This window comes from Solanum lycopersicum, chromosome 12 (assembly GCF_036512215.1).
Source record: "Solanum lycopersicum chromosome 12, SLM_r2.1".
NCBI lineage: Eukaryota > Viridiplantae > Streptophyta > Magnoliopsida > Solanales > Solanaceae > Solanum > Solanum lycopersicum.
The window spans coordinates 3,074,880-3,090,845 of NC_090811.1; the positions used below are offsets into that span (position 1 = coordinate 3,074,880).

A 15,966-nucleotide genomic window follows, 5' to 3' on the forward strand; every position below is an offset into this window, starting at 1 on the left:
TAAAGAACTCGTTCTTGCCTAATGCTTGCTTTGTTAAGGATCTTGTTAAGGCTGTTGTTAATCCTTTTTCTTTTTCTTTTTTTTTTCATTACATGTGACATCGATTCGAGTCCGTTTCGGACTCCACTCCCGCATTCCTCCGAGTTAAAAGATCTTTGAGTCGGCCTATCTCAAGTCTAGGAGGTCTTAAGACCCATTTACAGGTCAAAATCCGACATTGGAGAGCTGCTGGAAGTAGCAGTTTGCAGAAGTCGACTGCATGTTTTTTTTGAAGCTGTAAACCAGCTATATACATCTGGGATACACTGGTATACATGTCGAAAATGCACAGGAAATCCGAACTCGAGATCTGGTTTGATAGCAGGGAAATTACGCTCCTGGGAAGGATTTTTCAACTTCAGAAAGTTGAAAAACAGGCTGATATACAGTCTGTATACACTGATATACAGACACGATATAATATGAATATGTGTAAAAAATGTGATTGGCAGGGGAACGTAGAGGAACGCCTATTCTAATTAAAATTCGGAATTAGGCAAACAATGCGGACGTAGGGTGCAGCCCGTATACATTAGTATACATTATCGGGTGACGATATACACTTGTTAAGTAAGTTTTAAAAATTGTACAGGTACAAATACGCAGGGCAATACAGGGAAAAGTAACGGAAAATATATATTCAAATAGGTGCAGGGCTTGAGAGGTCCAAATGGGTCAAATATATGCTGTATACAGCATGTATACACTTGTGTACTTTGTGATTCTTTTTTCAGGATTGGGCCAGGGCCCTTCAGCCCCTTTTTTATTAACAGGCCCAAAGGCCGTTTGTCTCTGCAGGTTTTTTAAAAGGGCCCAAATCTAAGTAAATAGATTAGGACAGGTGGGCCAAAGCCCAATTGAATGAATTTGGGCAATTAAGCCCAAGTTCAAATATTTTTTCTCTTTGTTTAATATTTGTTTGAATTGATTAGTATTTTGGTATGATTTAAATAATCTCCTAAAGGGTAGCCATGTTTTATTATTTTAAATTTTACTATTTTATTTACTTATTTCATTTCATTTACTTTTATCACAAATTAGTTTTTTCTTAAATTAAATCCCTTTAAATAGCTCCTTTAGAAATAAAAAATAGTAATAATAATAAAAATAAAATAAAATAATAAATATTAAAATAAATTTTCTTTTTACTTTAAAAAGTCATTTAGTCAAATCGCCGGTCAACCGCAAGTTAGCGGACATCCCGAGGGCCTAATACCTTCTCGGGATGTACATTGAACTTCGAACCTTTGTTTTTCAATTGATTTTAATCTGTTTTAAATCTTTTGAAATTTTCTTGATTTTATCAAAATCAAGTGGCGACTCCGTAATTCGAAAAGTCGATTTTTCTTAAATAATAAGATTAATTGATTTTTCGAAACCTAGTCAATTTTTTTTCATTTTTAAAACCAAAAAATAGTTAATAGTAATTTTTAAATAAAACAGAAATGGCGACTCCGCTGGGGATTAATTAAGTTCTAACCATAAGATTTGACTGTTTGACTAACTGTTTTTGTTAAAATATTGTTTGTACTGAATATGTTTAAATTTGTCATAAATTGTCGTTGCATTCATGGCATATTTCCAATATATATGTATAGTATATTAAAGGACGGTTTGCGGAACCGCAGTCGGACTTTTTTATACTCACCCTTTTTCGAAATTAGCGGAAATTTATTGGTTCGTTAGGCGTCCAATGGTTGTCGCGAGTTTCAGCCCAAATTGTCCGTTTGGGTTCCCGGTCCTTTCAAAAGCCACTCTTAGTCAACTAGCGTAAAGCCGAGCCAAAATCCCGAACGTAAGAGCATTTGAACTAAGACGACCCAACGCCCAAGGCGTGTTGGGCCCATTAGAAGCCCACCTTGTGTCTATTTGGCCTAAATTGCCAAAAACGGACAATCATGTTTATGTGTTTATTGAAGGATGTATATGCATTTTAAAAACGCTTTATTGTCCACGGGGTGGGGAGTTGACTAAATTTTGTTCGCTATTTTTGTAGGATGAACCCGGCACACAAACCTCTGAAAACAAGAATGGTTACTGTCCCTGACCCTTTCCTCAAAGTATGGTGGAAGTTCATGAACAACGAAGATAAAGGAATTGTTCAGAAACACATAGGTCATCTTCCGTCGTTGTTAGAGATGAATGCGTGGCCTGGCTTAATTGGAACGATGGTGAAATTCTGGGATAGCGAGAATATGGTTTTTCGATTCGGGGAAGTAGAGTTGACGCCAACTATAGAAGAAATTCTCATCAGTTATGAAAGTATCGCCATGTGCAACAAAAGGAAACGACATCCAGATACAGATCTCCTAAATCCTATAACATGGGATTTCGCCAAAATTAAAGAGATATTGTCATTGGTTAAAGCCGAGTGCATGGACAAACTCCCTGGTCCGAATATACCTTTCAGAAAGTTATATTATCGATTTGGGCGTGCAAGGGCTTATGAGAAACATGAAGATGAGTTCGTCTCAAAAGAAAAATGAAAAGAGGCGCGTCCCCTTGCATTTGCGATATGTTTGCTCGGCACGATGGTTTTTCCCCAAGGGCCAAAATACACTATTCATCCTAGTGTATTTATGGTCACTCATGCCATTTTTTATGGAGTGGATTACAAAACATCGACGAAGTATTACACTTTAGCGCCCATGATTCTGGCCGACATCTACAGGGCTTTAGACAAGTGTCAGAACGGAGAACGCTTCTTTCAAGGGTGTAATTTGATACTACAGTGGTGGATGATGCGTCATTTAATCAAGACTCATAACCCCAAAGAACCAGATCCCTTTAGACGATCCGACGAGCTACATAGTCATGACTGGTGGTTGTATCATAATCGTTGCAACAAGACTGGAGGAGAGAGTTTTTGGTATCCGAGGCTTCGAGGGTTGAGAGAAGAAGACGTACAATGGTCGATAGATAGTTTGGTGGTAACTAAGAATATGGTGGTTCGAGCTGAAAAGGTCACTTATTTGGTATTTGCTGGGTTAAGAGGAACTAGGCCATACGCCCCCGGTCGAGTGCTGAGGCAACTAGGAGGGAAGCAAGAGTTGCCCCAGATTGCTGATATGAGGAAATTCGTAACTGACCACGAGAATAGGCGAGTGGCATTTTCCGAAGACATGCGTAGGATGTGGAGATCTCGAAGAGTGTTGGGTGAGCCTGTACCAGATAGGTTTCGTCCAGAATGCTCGAGCGAGTACAAAGAATGGTTGAAAAAGAGTCTCGCTGGAACAATTGAGCCTGGTCCAAACGTTCCTCACATTATTGCCGATGTTGGAGCCAAACATCAAGTCCGACTTCACCGCCTTCAAGAGAAGTTTGATAAGAGTGAATTAGAGCATCAACGTCGTCATTCCGAAGATGCCAAAGTCATAGCTCGATTGAAACAAGAACTGCGAAGGGCCAGACAATGCATGACAGAGTTAGATGATAGCATGGAGCGACAGATTCATTCGATAGAGGGGTTCAGTCATCAAGAAGGAGCTCGATTGGCAAGAGATCATCTCTGGGCGAATAGATATGCCATGTGGGAAGAGGTCAACATCGCCAAGAGGACCAGACTTGGCGAAGGATCAGAGGAGGCATGATTTTTACCATCCCCTGCGTGGGACAGTTTTATTTGTACTTTGTTTTGTAATTTATTTTTCAGGACTATTTTCTATTTTATGTTTATCAGACATTTTGGATGCTATTAATGAAATTTTATGGGGGATAATAATCGGGTTTAAAAAAAAGCATATACATCCTTCAATTCGTTAGGCCTACCCTTGGCACAAAAGGGTCACATGCATGTTTAGGACACGATATATTTGTTTAAATGTTTATGTGTTATGTTGCTTTGATTGAGGATATCGTAAACCCACTCCTAGCCAAAATTCTAAAGAGTATACAGAAGCCAACATTACAATTGTCCGACCAAAAATCCCGAGTCTCAAGTTTCTCACACAAAATCCATACCATAAATCCTAAGTACCGCTCTATCATCTCAGGAAAGTTGAATCACCGCTATGGACAAAGGCAAGAACGTCCAGATGGAGCTCACTGAGGAGGAAGTGCGAAGAAAAATCGAGCGAGTCACTCGAGAAATTCAGAAGATTAAAGAGAAAGGGCTTAAGGTAGACATGACCACGACAATCTACAAAGTTGCGGTCACGACTTTGGATGAAGATCTGGCGTCGCAGATAAGAAGAAAGAAGGAGGTTGAGACGAAAGCCGAAAGCCTAAGGAAAGGTTGAATTTGCTTCGTTTGGAGATACACGAAGGAAAGGCGAGAGAGGCGAAGATAGATATTGAAACTGCCGTAGCGTTGGCCAGAAGTGCGGCACTCGACGAGGAATTGGCGATCCATAGCAACTTAAAGGGCAGAAAATACCTCGCCCATGATCAAGGAGCAAATCACAGTGGCCCCGGCCGTGAAGTGACTGAGGAGGATGATGAAGAAGAAATCGTCTACAAGCCTCCATTTCCGACTGTCTGAAAGGAAAGGAATGATGCAGCCACAAGACAAGAAATCTCAAAATGTGGTCTTCTAGAAATCTCAATGTTGTTTTTCAATTCCCTTGTAATCACAACGAAAGAATGAATGGAAAATTTTCATCCTAAAATCCGAACTACGATGGGCCTGAATTCTCCCCGTGAGATACGTAGGCAGCCTTCTCGGCCCGGCCCCTATCACAGAAAATTTTCATTCTTCTCCATGTTTTGAAGATATGAAGATAAGATCAACGGACGTCGAAAGGCAGCTGCAAGAAGAACATAGCTCAACGTGATTCAGCTTTCCCGAGATGACGTCAAAACAAACAAATTCCTGTTTGTTCAGAATATATTTCCGTCCTCATTCGTGGGTTAAGATATCCTCAAACAAAGCGACTTGTGTGTTTATCTGTTTTATGTGCGATATTATGCATTTTGTACTCCGGATATGCACTAACAAATCTGCGTTTGAGTTATTTTGCCTTTCAGGTACATCTTACTGATCTGTGTCGATAAAGCTAGCAGATCACCACTACTTCACCAGATCAAAGGGTCCCGCAGATTCCTGCCCCGGACCAAACGCAAATACAGCCATGGGAGACAACGATGAGGAAGTCAGCCTTACAGATTTTGTGGTGGCTCAACCCACCGCGGCAGATCAAAATGAGTTAATTATGCAGCTGATGCAACAGATTGCCGAAATGAGGGTCGAAATGCAAAGAATGCAAGATTTGTCTAATCGAGTGTCATCCTTCAACCCTCCAAAAGATGGAAGACCTCCACTCCACTATCCTCCCTCAAGCACGGAACAAGTTCAGAACCTTCTCTCTAACCCCATTCAGAATCCTCCAACCATTGACTTAACTACCCTCTATCCCCATCACGCCACCCCATCGTGTCAAGCACCACATCGTTCTCACAATACCAATCAAATCCTTCATCTTCAGAACCAGAATACTGATCCTCAAAGTTTCCCCCAAGATTATCAAGCCAATCAAAATACCCAGAATCCCTCCATTATCCCACTCATACCTCAAAAGACTACTTTCCAAATCCCAACTTCAAATGAACCTCATGCCGATTGTTCCGAGCTTGATCACTGTGAAGAACAGGAGAGAGAGTGGAGGTCAAAAGAAGAGGTACTCAAGGCGAAAGAAGAGATCAGGAAAGTCATGAAGGAGTTACACTATTTTTCCGAAGTCGATGAATTAAGCTATGAGGATGTATACATCCATCCGAATCTCGACCTCCCAGAAGGGTTCAAGGTGCCAAAGTTTGTCACTTTTAACGGGACAAGAAATCCTCTAACACATCTGAAAGCTTATTGTGATCAACTCGGGGGAGTCGACAAAAATGAAGCATTATTAATGCGTCTCTTCAGTCGAAGTCTAAGTGGAGAAGCTCGGGAATGGCTTACGTCACAGGAGTTGAAACAATGGAAAAGTTGGAATGCACTTGCAAAGGACTTCACAGAAAGATTTGGACGTAACATAGAAGATGCCACAGATCGCTACTACTTGGAGAAGATCAGACAGAAGTCTACAGAAAATTATCGAGAGTACGCTCTTCGTTGGAGAAAAGAGGCCGCAAAAGTTCAACCTCCAATGTCCGAACGTGAGATCACCGAAATGTTTATTCGTACTCAAGAGCCTGAGTACTACGAAAGAATGTTGTGTATGATGGGACAAAAGTTTGTCGAGATTGTCAAAGTGGGAGAAGCTTTGGAAGATGGTTTCAAGACTGGAAAGCTCACCAAACTCACCGCATTGCGATCTAATGGAAAATCTGCCAGAATCAGTGATATGGATAAATCAAAAGGAAAATTGGAGGAGGTAAGTACGATCACGGCTACTCATAGGAGGTCAGATTCTAAAAGGGAATACCAAAACCATAATGTCAATCAGGAAAAATTTCCTCGCCCAAAATTTAGGAAAGCTCCTAAAGTATTTACACCATTGAGGGAATCTCAAACTCAACTTTATGAAAGGTTGAAAGCAATGGGTAAGCTCTATCCTATAGAAGGAAGACCAGCCAATCCTTTGGGAAAATTTTACAGAGCTGACCACAGATGCTCTTATCATTCAGGAGCCGTTGGGCATGACACAAAGAATTGTTCAACTCTGAAGCACAAGATACAAAACATGATCAACAACAACTTGATCAATATTGAGGAAACCACCTGAATGGAGGACAGGTTAAATGCTCAAGAGTGAGTACAAGACATTTCTGAACTGAATCATTTGGAGATATTCATTCGAGAAGAAGAATGCTCAACATTGGCCAATTTTGCGTATGAAGTTTTGTTACCTTTCCTTTGAAAATGTATCGCACATTTCTAACGAACTACGTCTGACCTGAATTCTCGAGAATGAGATACGTAGGCGGCCTATGTCGGCTTTGGTCACCCCATTTATTCCCCTTGATTATTCCTTGTGTTGGAACTACGTTTGACCTGATTCCTGCCTCAACGGGATACGTAGGCGCCACAACGGCTCGGTCATATACCCAGAAGATTTCCATTTCTCTCCATAATGGAAACTGGGACAGAATTTTTGAGAGGATCTCAAAAATTCATTTGAAGTTGGACTTCTTTAACAAGTCAAAACAGAAGACCAAATTCTACGACCTGAACTACGTTCGACCTGAATTCTCCAGAATGAGATACGTAGGCGGCCTTTGTCGGCTTCGGTCGGTTTCTTTGTAAATTTTATTCTTGTTAACCTTTAAGGGGAACTACGTTTGACCTGATTCCTGCCTCAACGGGATACGTAGGCGCCACAAGGGCTCGGTCATATCTCTCGTAAGATTTCTATTTCCCCCTTTCTACAATAGAAACTGGGATAGAATTTTTGAGAGGGACTCAAAAATTTCCCAAAAGGAACCTTCTCCTCAGCGGATCAAACTAAAGACATTTCGAGTTTGCGACTGGGACAGAATTTTTGAGAAGATCTCAAAAATTCCGAGATTTGTTCGGTTACAATGGAAAGATGAGCAAGATGCTAAACTGGGACAGAAATTTTGTGGATGGCCTCAAAATTTCGTCATGGGACTTCCCCACAAGTCCGGAATGCCTCTGAAATTCATTCGACAAGCGTCGGACTCAAAGAAGCTCGTTAAGCCTGACATGACATGACTTGGCATTGACTTTTTCGAGATACTGTTTCTTAAAAAATTTCTTGCTTCTCTTAAAATTTTCCCTTTTATATTTCATCTGTTTGGGCATAAGATATTTTCTTATCTACCAAGAGTCGGGAAATCGGGAAATCAACCGAGGACGTCAAGACAAGGAGCAAACAATCGAAGGGATCGACACAGATCAGTATGTTTAAAACTGACAATTTTTCTGTGGATGCAGGTTTATAGCTTCACTTCGAAATCGGCCGAATTCTTCCGACTGATGAATACGGAGAAGGAGAATACTATCTCCAAAGCCGGTGATTTTATTGAAAGCAAGAAGCATTTCATATCTTTATGCCAAGATGCTTGTGAATGTGTTTGTTTATTTCAAGCCATTCCCCAATACATGAAATTTACAAAGTGCCTGACCAGATTCAAAGGTGGATCAAAAAGGAATCTTAGCGAAGATTTCACGATTTCTATAGAAGACGCTATTTGCATTGCGTTATCAAAGCAAGATGATTATTGTCGATCAAGACAATGCATTACCTCAGAAGAGACAGCTATGCAATTATTATTTTTATCATTATCGATCAAGTCAATATATTATTTGGAGGTCGTCTTGCCGTTACTATTCACGGGGGCAATATAAATAATCATGCATGACGAGAAGATTTCATGTCTCGTCGAAATTTATACATCGCGAGAAGAATTTATGCCTCGCTGGAATTCATGCATCGCGGAATCATGCATCGCGGAAATCATGCATCGCGAGTCAATAATCATGCATGACGAGAAGATTTCATGCCTCGTCGAAATTTATACATCGCGAGAAGAATTTATGCCTCGCTGGAATTCATGCATCGCGGAATCATGCATCGCGGAAATCATGCATCGCGAGTCAATAATCAATGCATGACGAGAAGATTTCATGCCTCGTCGAAATTTATACATCGCGAGAAGAATTTATGCCTCGCTGGAATTCATGCATCGCGGAATCATGCATCGCGGAAATCATGCATCGCGAGTCAATAATCAATGCATGACGAGAAGATTTCATGCCTCGTCGAAATTTATACATCGCGAGAAGAATTTATGCCTCGCTGGAATTCATGCATCGCGGAATCATGCATCGCGGAAATCATGCATCGCGAGTCAATAATCAATGCATGACGAGAAGATTCCATGCCTCGTCGAAATTTATACATCGCGAGAAGAATTTATGCCTCGCTGGAATTCATGCATCGCGGAAATCATGCATCGCGAGTCAATAATCAATGCATGACGAGAAGATTTCATGCCTCGTCGAAATTTATACATCGCGAGAAGAATTTATGCCTCGCTGGAATTCATGCATCGCGGAATCATGCATCGCGGAAATCATGCATCGCGAGTCAATAATCATGCATGACGAGAAGATTTCATGCCTCGTCGAAATTTATACATCGCGAGAAGAATTTATGCCTCGCTGAAATTCATGCAGGAAATCATGCATCGCAAGTCAATAATCATGCATGACGAGAAGATTTCATGCCTCGTCGAAATTTATACATCGCGAGAAGAATTTATGCCTCGCTGGAATTCATGCATCGCGTAATCATGCATTGCTGGAATTCATGCATCGCGAGTCAATAATCATGCATGACGAGAAGATTTCATGCCTCGTCAAAATTTATACATCGCGAGAAGAATTTATGCCTCGCTGGAATTCATGCATCGCGGAATCATGCATCGCGGAAATCATGCATCGCGAGTCAATAATTATGCACGACGAGACGATTTCATGCCTCGTCAAAATTTATGCACGACGAGAAGAATTCATGCCTCGCTGGAATTCATGCATCGCGGAAATCATGCATCGCGAGTCAATAATCATGCATGACGAGAAGATTTCATGCCTCGTCAAAATTTATACATCGCGAGAAGAATTTGTGCCTCGCTGGAATTCATGCATCGCGGAATCATGCATCGCGGAAATCATGCATCGCGAGTCAATAATTATGCACGACGAGACGATTTCATGCCTCGTCAAAATTTATGCACGACGAGAAGAATTCATGCCTCGTCAAAATTTGCACATCGCAAGAAGATTTTATTCTTCGCTGAAAGGTATGCATCGCGAGAAGATTCATATCTCGCAGGAATTTACGTATCGCGGGAAGATATTCATGACCCGCAAGAAGACGTACTTGGATAAAGAAAGAGCAATACTTATCCATTGGCCTCGACTGCATTATGTTATTTCTTATAAAAATAAACATCATGGAGAGCATCGAAGATGACAACAAAAGAAGCATCAATGTCGCATCAGCATTTATTTATTTATTTCAACATCAAGTATGGAATACATTGAAGATGATATTGCAAAACACAAGGCATAAGCTTTATTTGCTGGACGTCAGACCGATCAAGTCGACGTCGAACATGGAAGAGAACAATGAAGTGTTGACATGGTAAAGGACACTGTCTCCCATCCTAATTGCATTTTTAAGCTGACGAGTTTTATCTCAGTCTTTGTCGAGAGCATCCAAAAGGATGAATTCTCCAAAAATCACAGGTGCAGACGACATCAAAAAGGATGCAGCACAACGTGGAACTTTTTCTTAGCAGCGAACTGGGACATAGTCCAAAGAGGAATGTCAAACTCTTAGGACGCGAGCAGAGGAGCGACTTCCACCACAATCGAACCATCCTCTCGAGGCTTACGGGTTTTCTCTAGTTCTGTCAGTTTCTGTCTTGCGTCCGGAAGTTTTGTTTTATTGGGGGCGAGTTTCCAATCTGAGTGACAATGCGCCAGGAGCTTTGGAAATTATGTCCGTGTAAGTTCTTACCTATGGATGTGAAGAGCTCCACATTCATGGCTAAGAGGTTACAAGCCTCTTTTTCATACTCGTTTAATGTGTCACTCGTCCAAAACCGAAGGTTAGCTAGCATAATAGTTTTCCTTTTCCAACGATCGAGTCGAACTACACACAGCCTGATTCCGAAGGTTTAAGGGTATGTAGGCAGATTCAATGTTGAAAACTCGGCTGTATTCCAACATTCGCTCTCGAATTCTATTCTCGAGCATTTCGACACCTTCATAATTCGGTGTCGAGGTGGCTTTTGATTCTTTGAAATCGTGCGGTAAATCAAGCTTATCGAACTACAAGTGGCCTGAATTCTCATATAGCCTGAGATATGTAGGAGACCCGTTTGCAAGGGTTCGGCCATAATTCCTAAACTCTTTGTCAAATCCTCCTTCCTAAAGGCGAGTGGAGTTGGTCAAAATTGGTTCGGTCAACTTCATTTTCCTCGAGTGGCTTGCATCCACCCAAGTAAAATGAGGGACAGTTGTTGACACCCAATTTTGACCCGCGTCGGTATGAGTTAGTTAGTTTTATAAACCTTGCGAAAATAAAATATATGTACATATATACATATATGTATATGTATATATGTATATCTTAAACCCACTCCACCATCAGCCCACTCTTATTCCCAAACCCAATTCCTTTAATCCCAACATCCCCAGGCCCACTTCGTTCACTCTCCCCAGGCCCAATTACCTCTCAACCCAACACTAACTTAAATATCCCAGCCCACTTCAACTCAAATCCCCCTTTTCAACTATGCCAGCCCAACACATTAAACCCAACCCAATTCCTACCCGACCCGACCCATTTCCCTTTCCCTTCTTCTTCCCCCAACACCCCTACACGACCCCAGAAACCCAGAAAAGAAAAGGAGAAAAGACCCGACCCCCCACGCTCCATCCTCCCTCACGCGACCCCCTCGCGTCTCTCCCCACGCTCTCGCACTCTCGTCCTCTCTCCTCTCCTTCCCTCTCTCCCGCGACCCCCTCCCCACGCTCTCTCGCGTCTCTCCCCGTGCTCTCTCCCTCAACCCCGCGTCTCCCCCACGCTCGCTCTCTCCTTTCCCTCTCGACAGAAACCCAGAAAAACAGACCGACTCCTGCAAACGCCAACAACTCCACACTCTTCTCCTTCCATCTTCCTCTTCGCGTGAACCAGACGGAAGCGCAGAGACCCATACGCTGTCAAGTAGGTCTGCGAGGTGTCAATTTCATCCTCCCCAACACGCCTGTGCCATGTGAAGTTTGACCGAAGGGAATTTCGAATTTCGAATTCAAATAGGAAGCCTAGCGTCCCTCTCTAAATACCCTCCATTTTTTCAGTCATGAGGGGGGGCGATTTTAGTTGAAAAATCTTGAGAAAAAAAAAGAGAACTCCGTTTCCGTCTGTTGTTGGAATTCCGAAATTTTGGGGGTCGAAAGTTCTCTTTCTTCTTTGTCGAAGAGGGAAGTCGACAGGACTTTAAGAATTTTGAACGTAGGGTGTTCGAAACAGAGTTTCGCCTCCGTCTCGATAATGACATCGTAGTCTCGTTCCGGTGATATTGTGTTCTCGTCTCTCCATTCGGCGTGGAAGTCGCTGCTGTGGCTGCTCGTTCCCGCCCCAGTCGCTGCCCCGGAAAAGGTATCGTCTATCTCTTTCCAACCTCTTTCGTCTACATGCGTCGATGCGCTGGCTCTTAGCTGTGATGGTTGATGTTTACTGGTGACATTTTGAATCCTTATATGTGTTGTTGTTCATAGTGCTGTCCTTTTGTCTCGTTCTGGGATCAAATCTGTTGACATTCGAATGTTCAGTATAGGGTCGATGTTGCTGTGAATATGGAACGTTACATCTTGTTTGTTGGTCTGATTCTGCAAGACGTCTCGCATAATGGTTCTGTTTTTTTTTTAGTTTAGTTTTGTTACGCTCGCTCGTTTGTGCTGTTCATCTGTTTATCACTAGTTCATCATGGCGTGGGTTGTTTATGCATTAGTGTTCAGGATCGTTTTGGGTTATTGTTAATCTGTGTAGTGAAGAAACTGTTGAAGATTCATGGGTTTTCGTTGATTGCCTCGTTTGGGTTCGTTCTATGTTTGCTAAATGTTTAAAACTATGATCATAACGTGTATGTTTGCCGGAGTTTGATCGTCTGTTTTGTTTGTTCATACAACTCTTCTTCTTTTGACTTCTACATCTTAATGAAAGCATGACTTCCCTTTGTTTCAAAGCATACTTTAGTTACAATAGTTTATGTGTTGTTGTCTATTGCTATCTTCGAATTTGCCGAAGGTTTCATACTTATGTGTGTCTGAAAGTCTAAAGAACTCGTTCTTGCCTAATGCTTGCTTTGTTAAGGATCTTGTTAAGGCTGTTGTTAATCCTTTTTCTTTTTCTTTTTTTTTTTCATTACATGTGACATCGATTCGAGTCCGTTTCGGACTCCACTCCCGCATTCCTCCGAGTTAAAAGATCTTTGAGTCGGCCTATCTCAAGTCTAGGAGGTCTTAAGACCCATTTACAGGTCGAAATCCGACATTGAAGAGCTGCTGGAAGTAGCAGTTTGCAGAAGTCGACTGCATGTTTTTTTTGAAGCTGTAAACCAGCTATATACATCTGGGATACACTGGTATACATGTCGAAAATGCACAGGAAATCCGAACACGAGATCTGGTTTGATAGCAGGGAAATTACGCTCCTGGGAAGGATTTTTCAACTTCAGAAAGTTGAAAAACAGGCTGATATACAGTCTGTATACACTGATATACAGACACGATATAATATGAATATGTGTAAAAAATGTGATTGGCAGGGGAACGTAGAGGAACGCCTATTCTAATTAAAATTCGGAATTAGGCAAACAATGCGGACGTAGGGTGCAGCCCGTATACATTAGTATACATTATCGGGTGACGATATACACTTGTTAAGTAAGTTTTAAAAATTGTACAGGTATAAATACGCAGGGCAATACAGGGAAAAGTAACGGAAAATATATATTCAAATAGGTTCAGGGCTTGAGAGGTCCAAATGGGTCAAATATATGCTGTATACAGCATGTATACACTTGTGTACTTTGTGATTCTTTTTTCAGGATTGGGCCAGGGCCCTTCAGCCCCTTTTTTATTAACAGGCCCAAAGGCCGTTTGTCTCTGCAGGTTTTTTAAAAGGGCTCAAATCTAAGTAAATAGATTAGGACAGGTGGGCCAAAGCCCAATTGAATGAATTTGGGCAATTAAGCCCAAGTTCAAATATTTTTTCTCTTTGTTTAATATTTGTTTGAATTGATTAGTATTTTGGTATGATTTAAATAATCTCCTAAAGGGTAGCCATGTTTTATTATTTTAAATTTTACTATTTTATTTACTTATTTCATTTCATTTACTTTTATCACAAATTAGTTTTTTCTTAAATTAAATCCCTTTAAATAGCTCCTTTAGAAATAAAAAATAGTAATAATAATAATAAAAAAATAAAATAATAAATATTAAAATAAATTTTCTTTTTACTTTAAAAAGTCATTTAGTCAAATCGCCGGTCAACCGCAAGTTAGCGGACATCCCGAGGGCCTAATACCTTCTCGGGATGTACATTGAACTTCGAACCTTTGTTTTTCAATTGATTTTAATCTGTTTTAAATCTTTTGAAATTTTCTTGATTTTATCAAAATCAAGTGGCGACTCCGTAATTCGAAAAGTCGATTTTTCTTAAATAATAAGATTAATTGATTTTTCGAAACCTAGTCAATTTTTTTTCATTTTTAAAACCAAAAAATAGTTAATAGTAATTTTTAAATAAAACACTCACTATGAAAAATGATGTATTTTCAAGTTCAAATGAGCCACAAATTAGGCAAAGGCAGATCTTACCGATATTTGTGTGCTATAGCCCATGAATATTTTTATATCCAAAAATATTAAAACAAAATGGCCGAAATTTGTTCACGGACGTCCACTAAGACCATAAAAATGGAACCAATTCATCCCGCAGAGAAAATTAGTGCATTTTCAAGTTCAAATGATCTCCAAATATGGTAAAGACAGATTTTACGAATTTTCATGTGTAGCCCATGAATTTTTTTATCTAGAAATTCTGAAATAAAGAGGCCAAAAATTTTTCATGAACGGCCGTCATCACCTTAGAAATGGAACCAGTTCGTCCCCTGGGGAAATTGGTGAATATTTAAAGTTCAAAGGAGTCCCAAAGCAGACGAAACCAAATTTTATCAATTTTTGTGTAGTATAGCTCATGGATTTTTTTAATCCAGAAATTCCAAAATAAAATGACCAAAAATTTTCATAGACGTCCATTAAGAACTTAGTAATGGAACCATTTTGTCCTGTTGGGGAAAATGGTGCATTTTCTTCCGCAAACAAATCCCATAATAGAAAAAGGCAAATTTTATCATCTTTTGTGTGTTATAGCCCATGGATATTTTTAATTCGAAAATTCCAAAGAAAATGGCCGAAGTTTTTCATGATTGTCCGTTAAGACCTTAGAAATGAAATCAGTTCATCTTGTGGGGAAAATGGTGCATTTTTAAGTTGAAGCGAGTCCCAAAGCAGACAAAGGCATATTTTGCCGATTTTCGTGTGTTTAAGCCAATGAATTTTTTTATTCGAAAATCCCTAAACAAAATGACAAAAATTTTTCATGGGCGTCCGTTAAGACTTTAAAGATAGAACTAGTTCGTCCTGCAGGGAAAATGATGCATTTTCAAGTTCAATCGAGCTCCAAAGCAGGCAAAGGCCGATTTTAGTCCATCGATTATTTTGATTCGAAAATCTCGAACATGGACGTTTTTTAAGACTTAAAAATGGAACTAGTTCATCCCGCAGGAAAAATGATGCATTTTCAAGTTTAAACGAGCCCTAAAACATGCAAAGGTAGATTTTAGCGATTTTCGTGATGAATTTTTTTATCTGGAAATTCCCAAAAATAAAATCGTCAAAAATTTTCATGAACGTCCGTTAAGACATTAGCAATTGAACCAGTTCGTCCAGCGGGGAAAAATGGTGCAATTCCATGTTCAAACGAGCCTCAAAATAGGCAAAAATATATTTTGTCGATTTTCATATGTTATAGCCACGTATTTTTTTTATCATGAAATTCCAAAATAACATGGACGATATTTTTCATGGACGTTCGTTAAGACCTAAGAAATGGAACTAGTTTGTCCCACGGGGAAAATTGGTGTATTTTCAAGTTCAAACGAGCCCTACAATAGGCAAAGACATATTTTACTGATTTTCGTATGCTATAACCCATGATTTTTTTAATCCAGAAATCCTGAAAAAGAATGGTCAAAATTTTTCATGGACGTCCGTTAAGACCTTAGAAATGAAAAAAGTTCGTCCCCCAAGGATAAATGGTGCATTTTAAAGTTCAAACGAGCCCCAAAGCAGGGAAAGACTGATTTAACCAATTTTCGTGCTAACCCCATGAATTTTTTTTATACGGAAATCCCTAAATAAAATGGACGAAATTTTTTATGGACGCC

At 40.2% G+C, this 15,966-nt stretch overlaps 1 protein-coding gene across 1 annotated transcript; it reads left to right on the forward strand.

The window, feature by feature from the left end:
- The first annotated feature begins 5,108 nt into the window (after positions 1-5,108).
- Positions 5,109-6,698, forward strand: LOC138340687 (uncharacterized). Its single transcript, XM_069292613.1, has one exon. The coding sequence runs from the start codon at positions 5,109-5,111 to the stop codon at positions 6,696-6,698; it is 1,590 nt and encodes a 529-aa protein (XP_069148714.1).
- Positions 6,699-15,966: the final 9,268 nt, after the last annotated feature.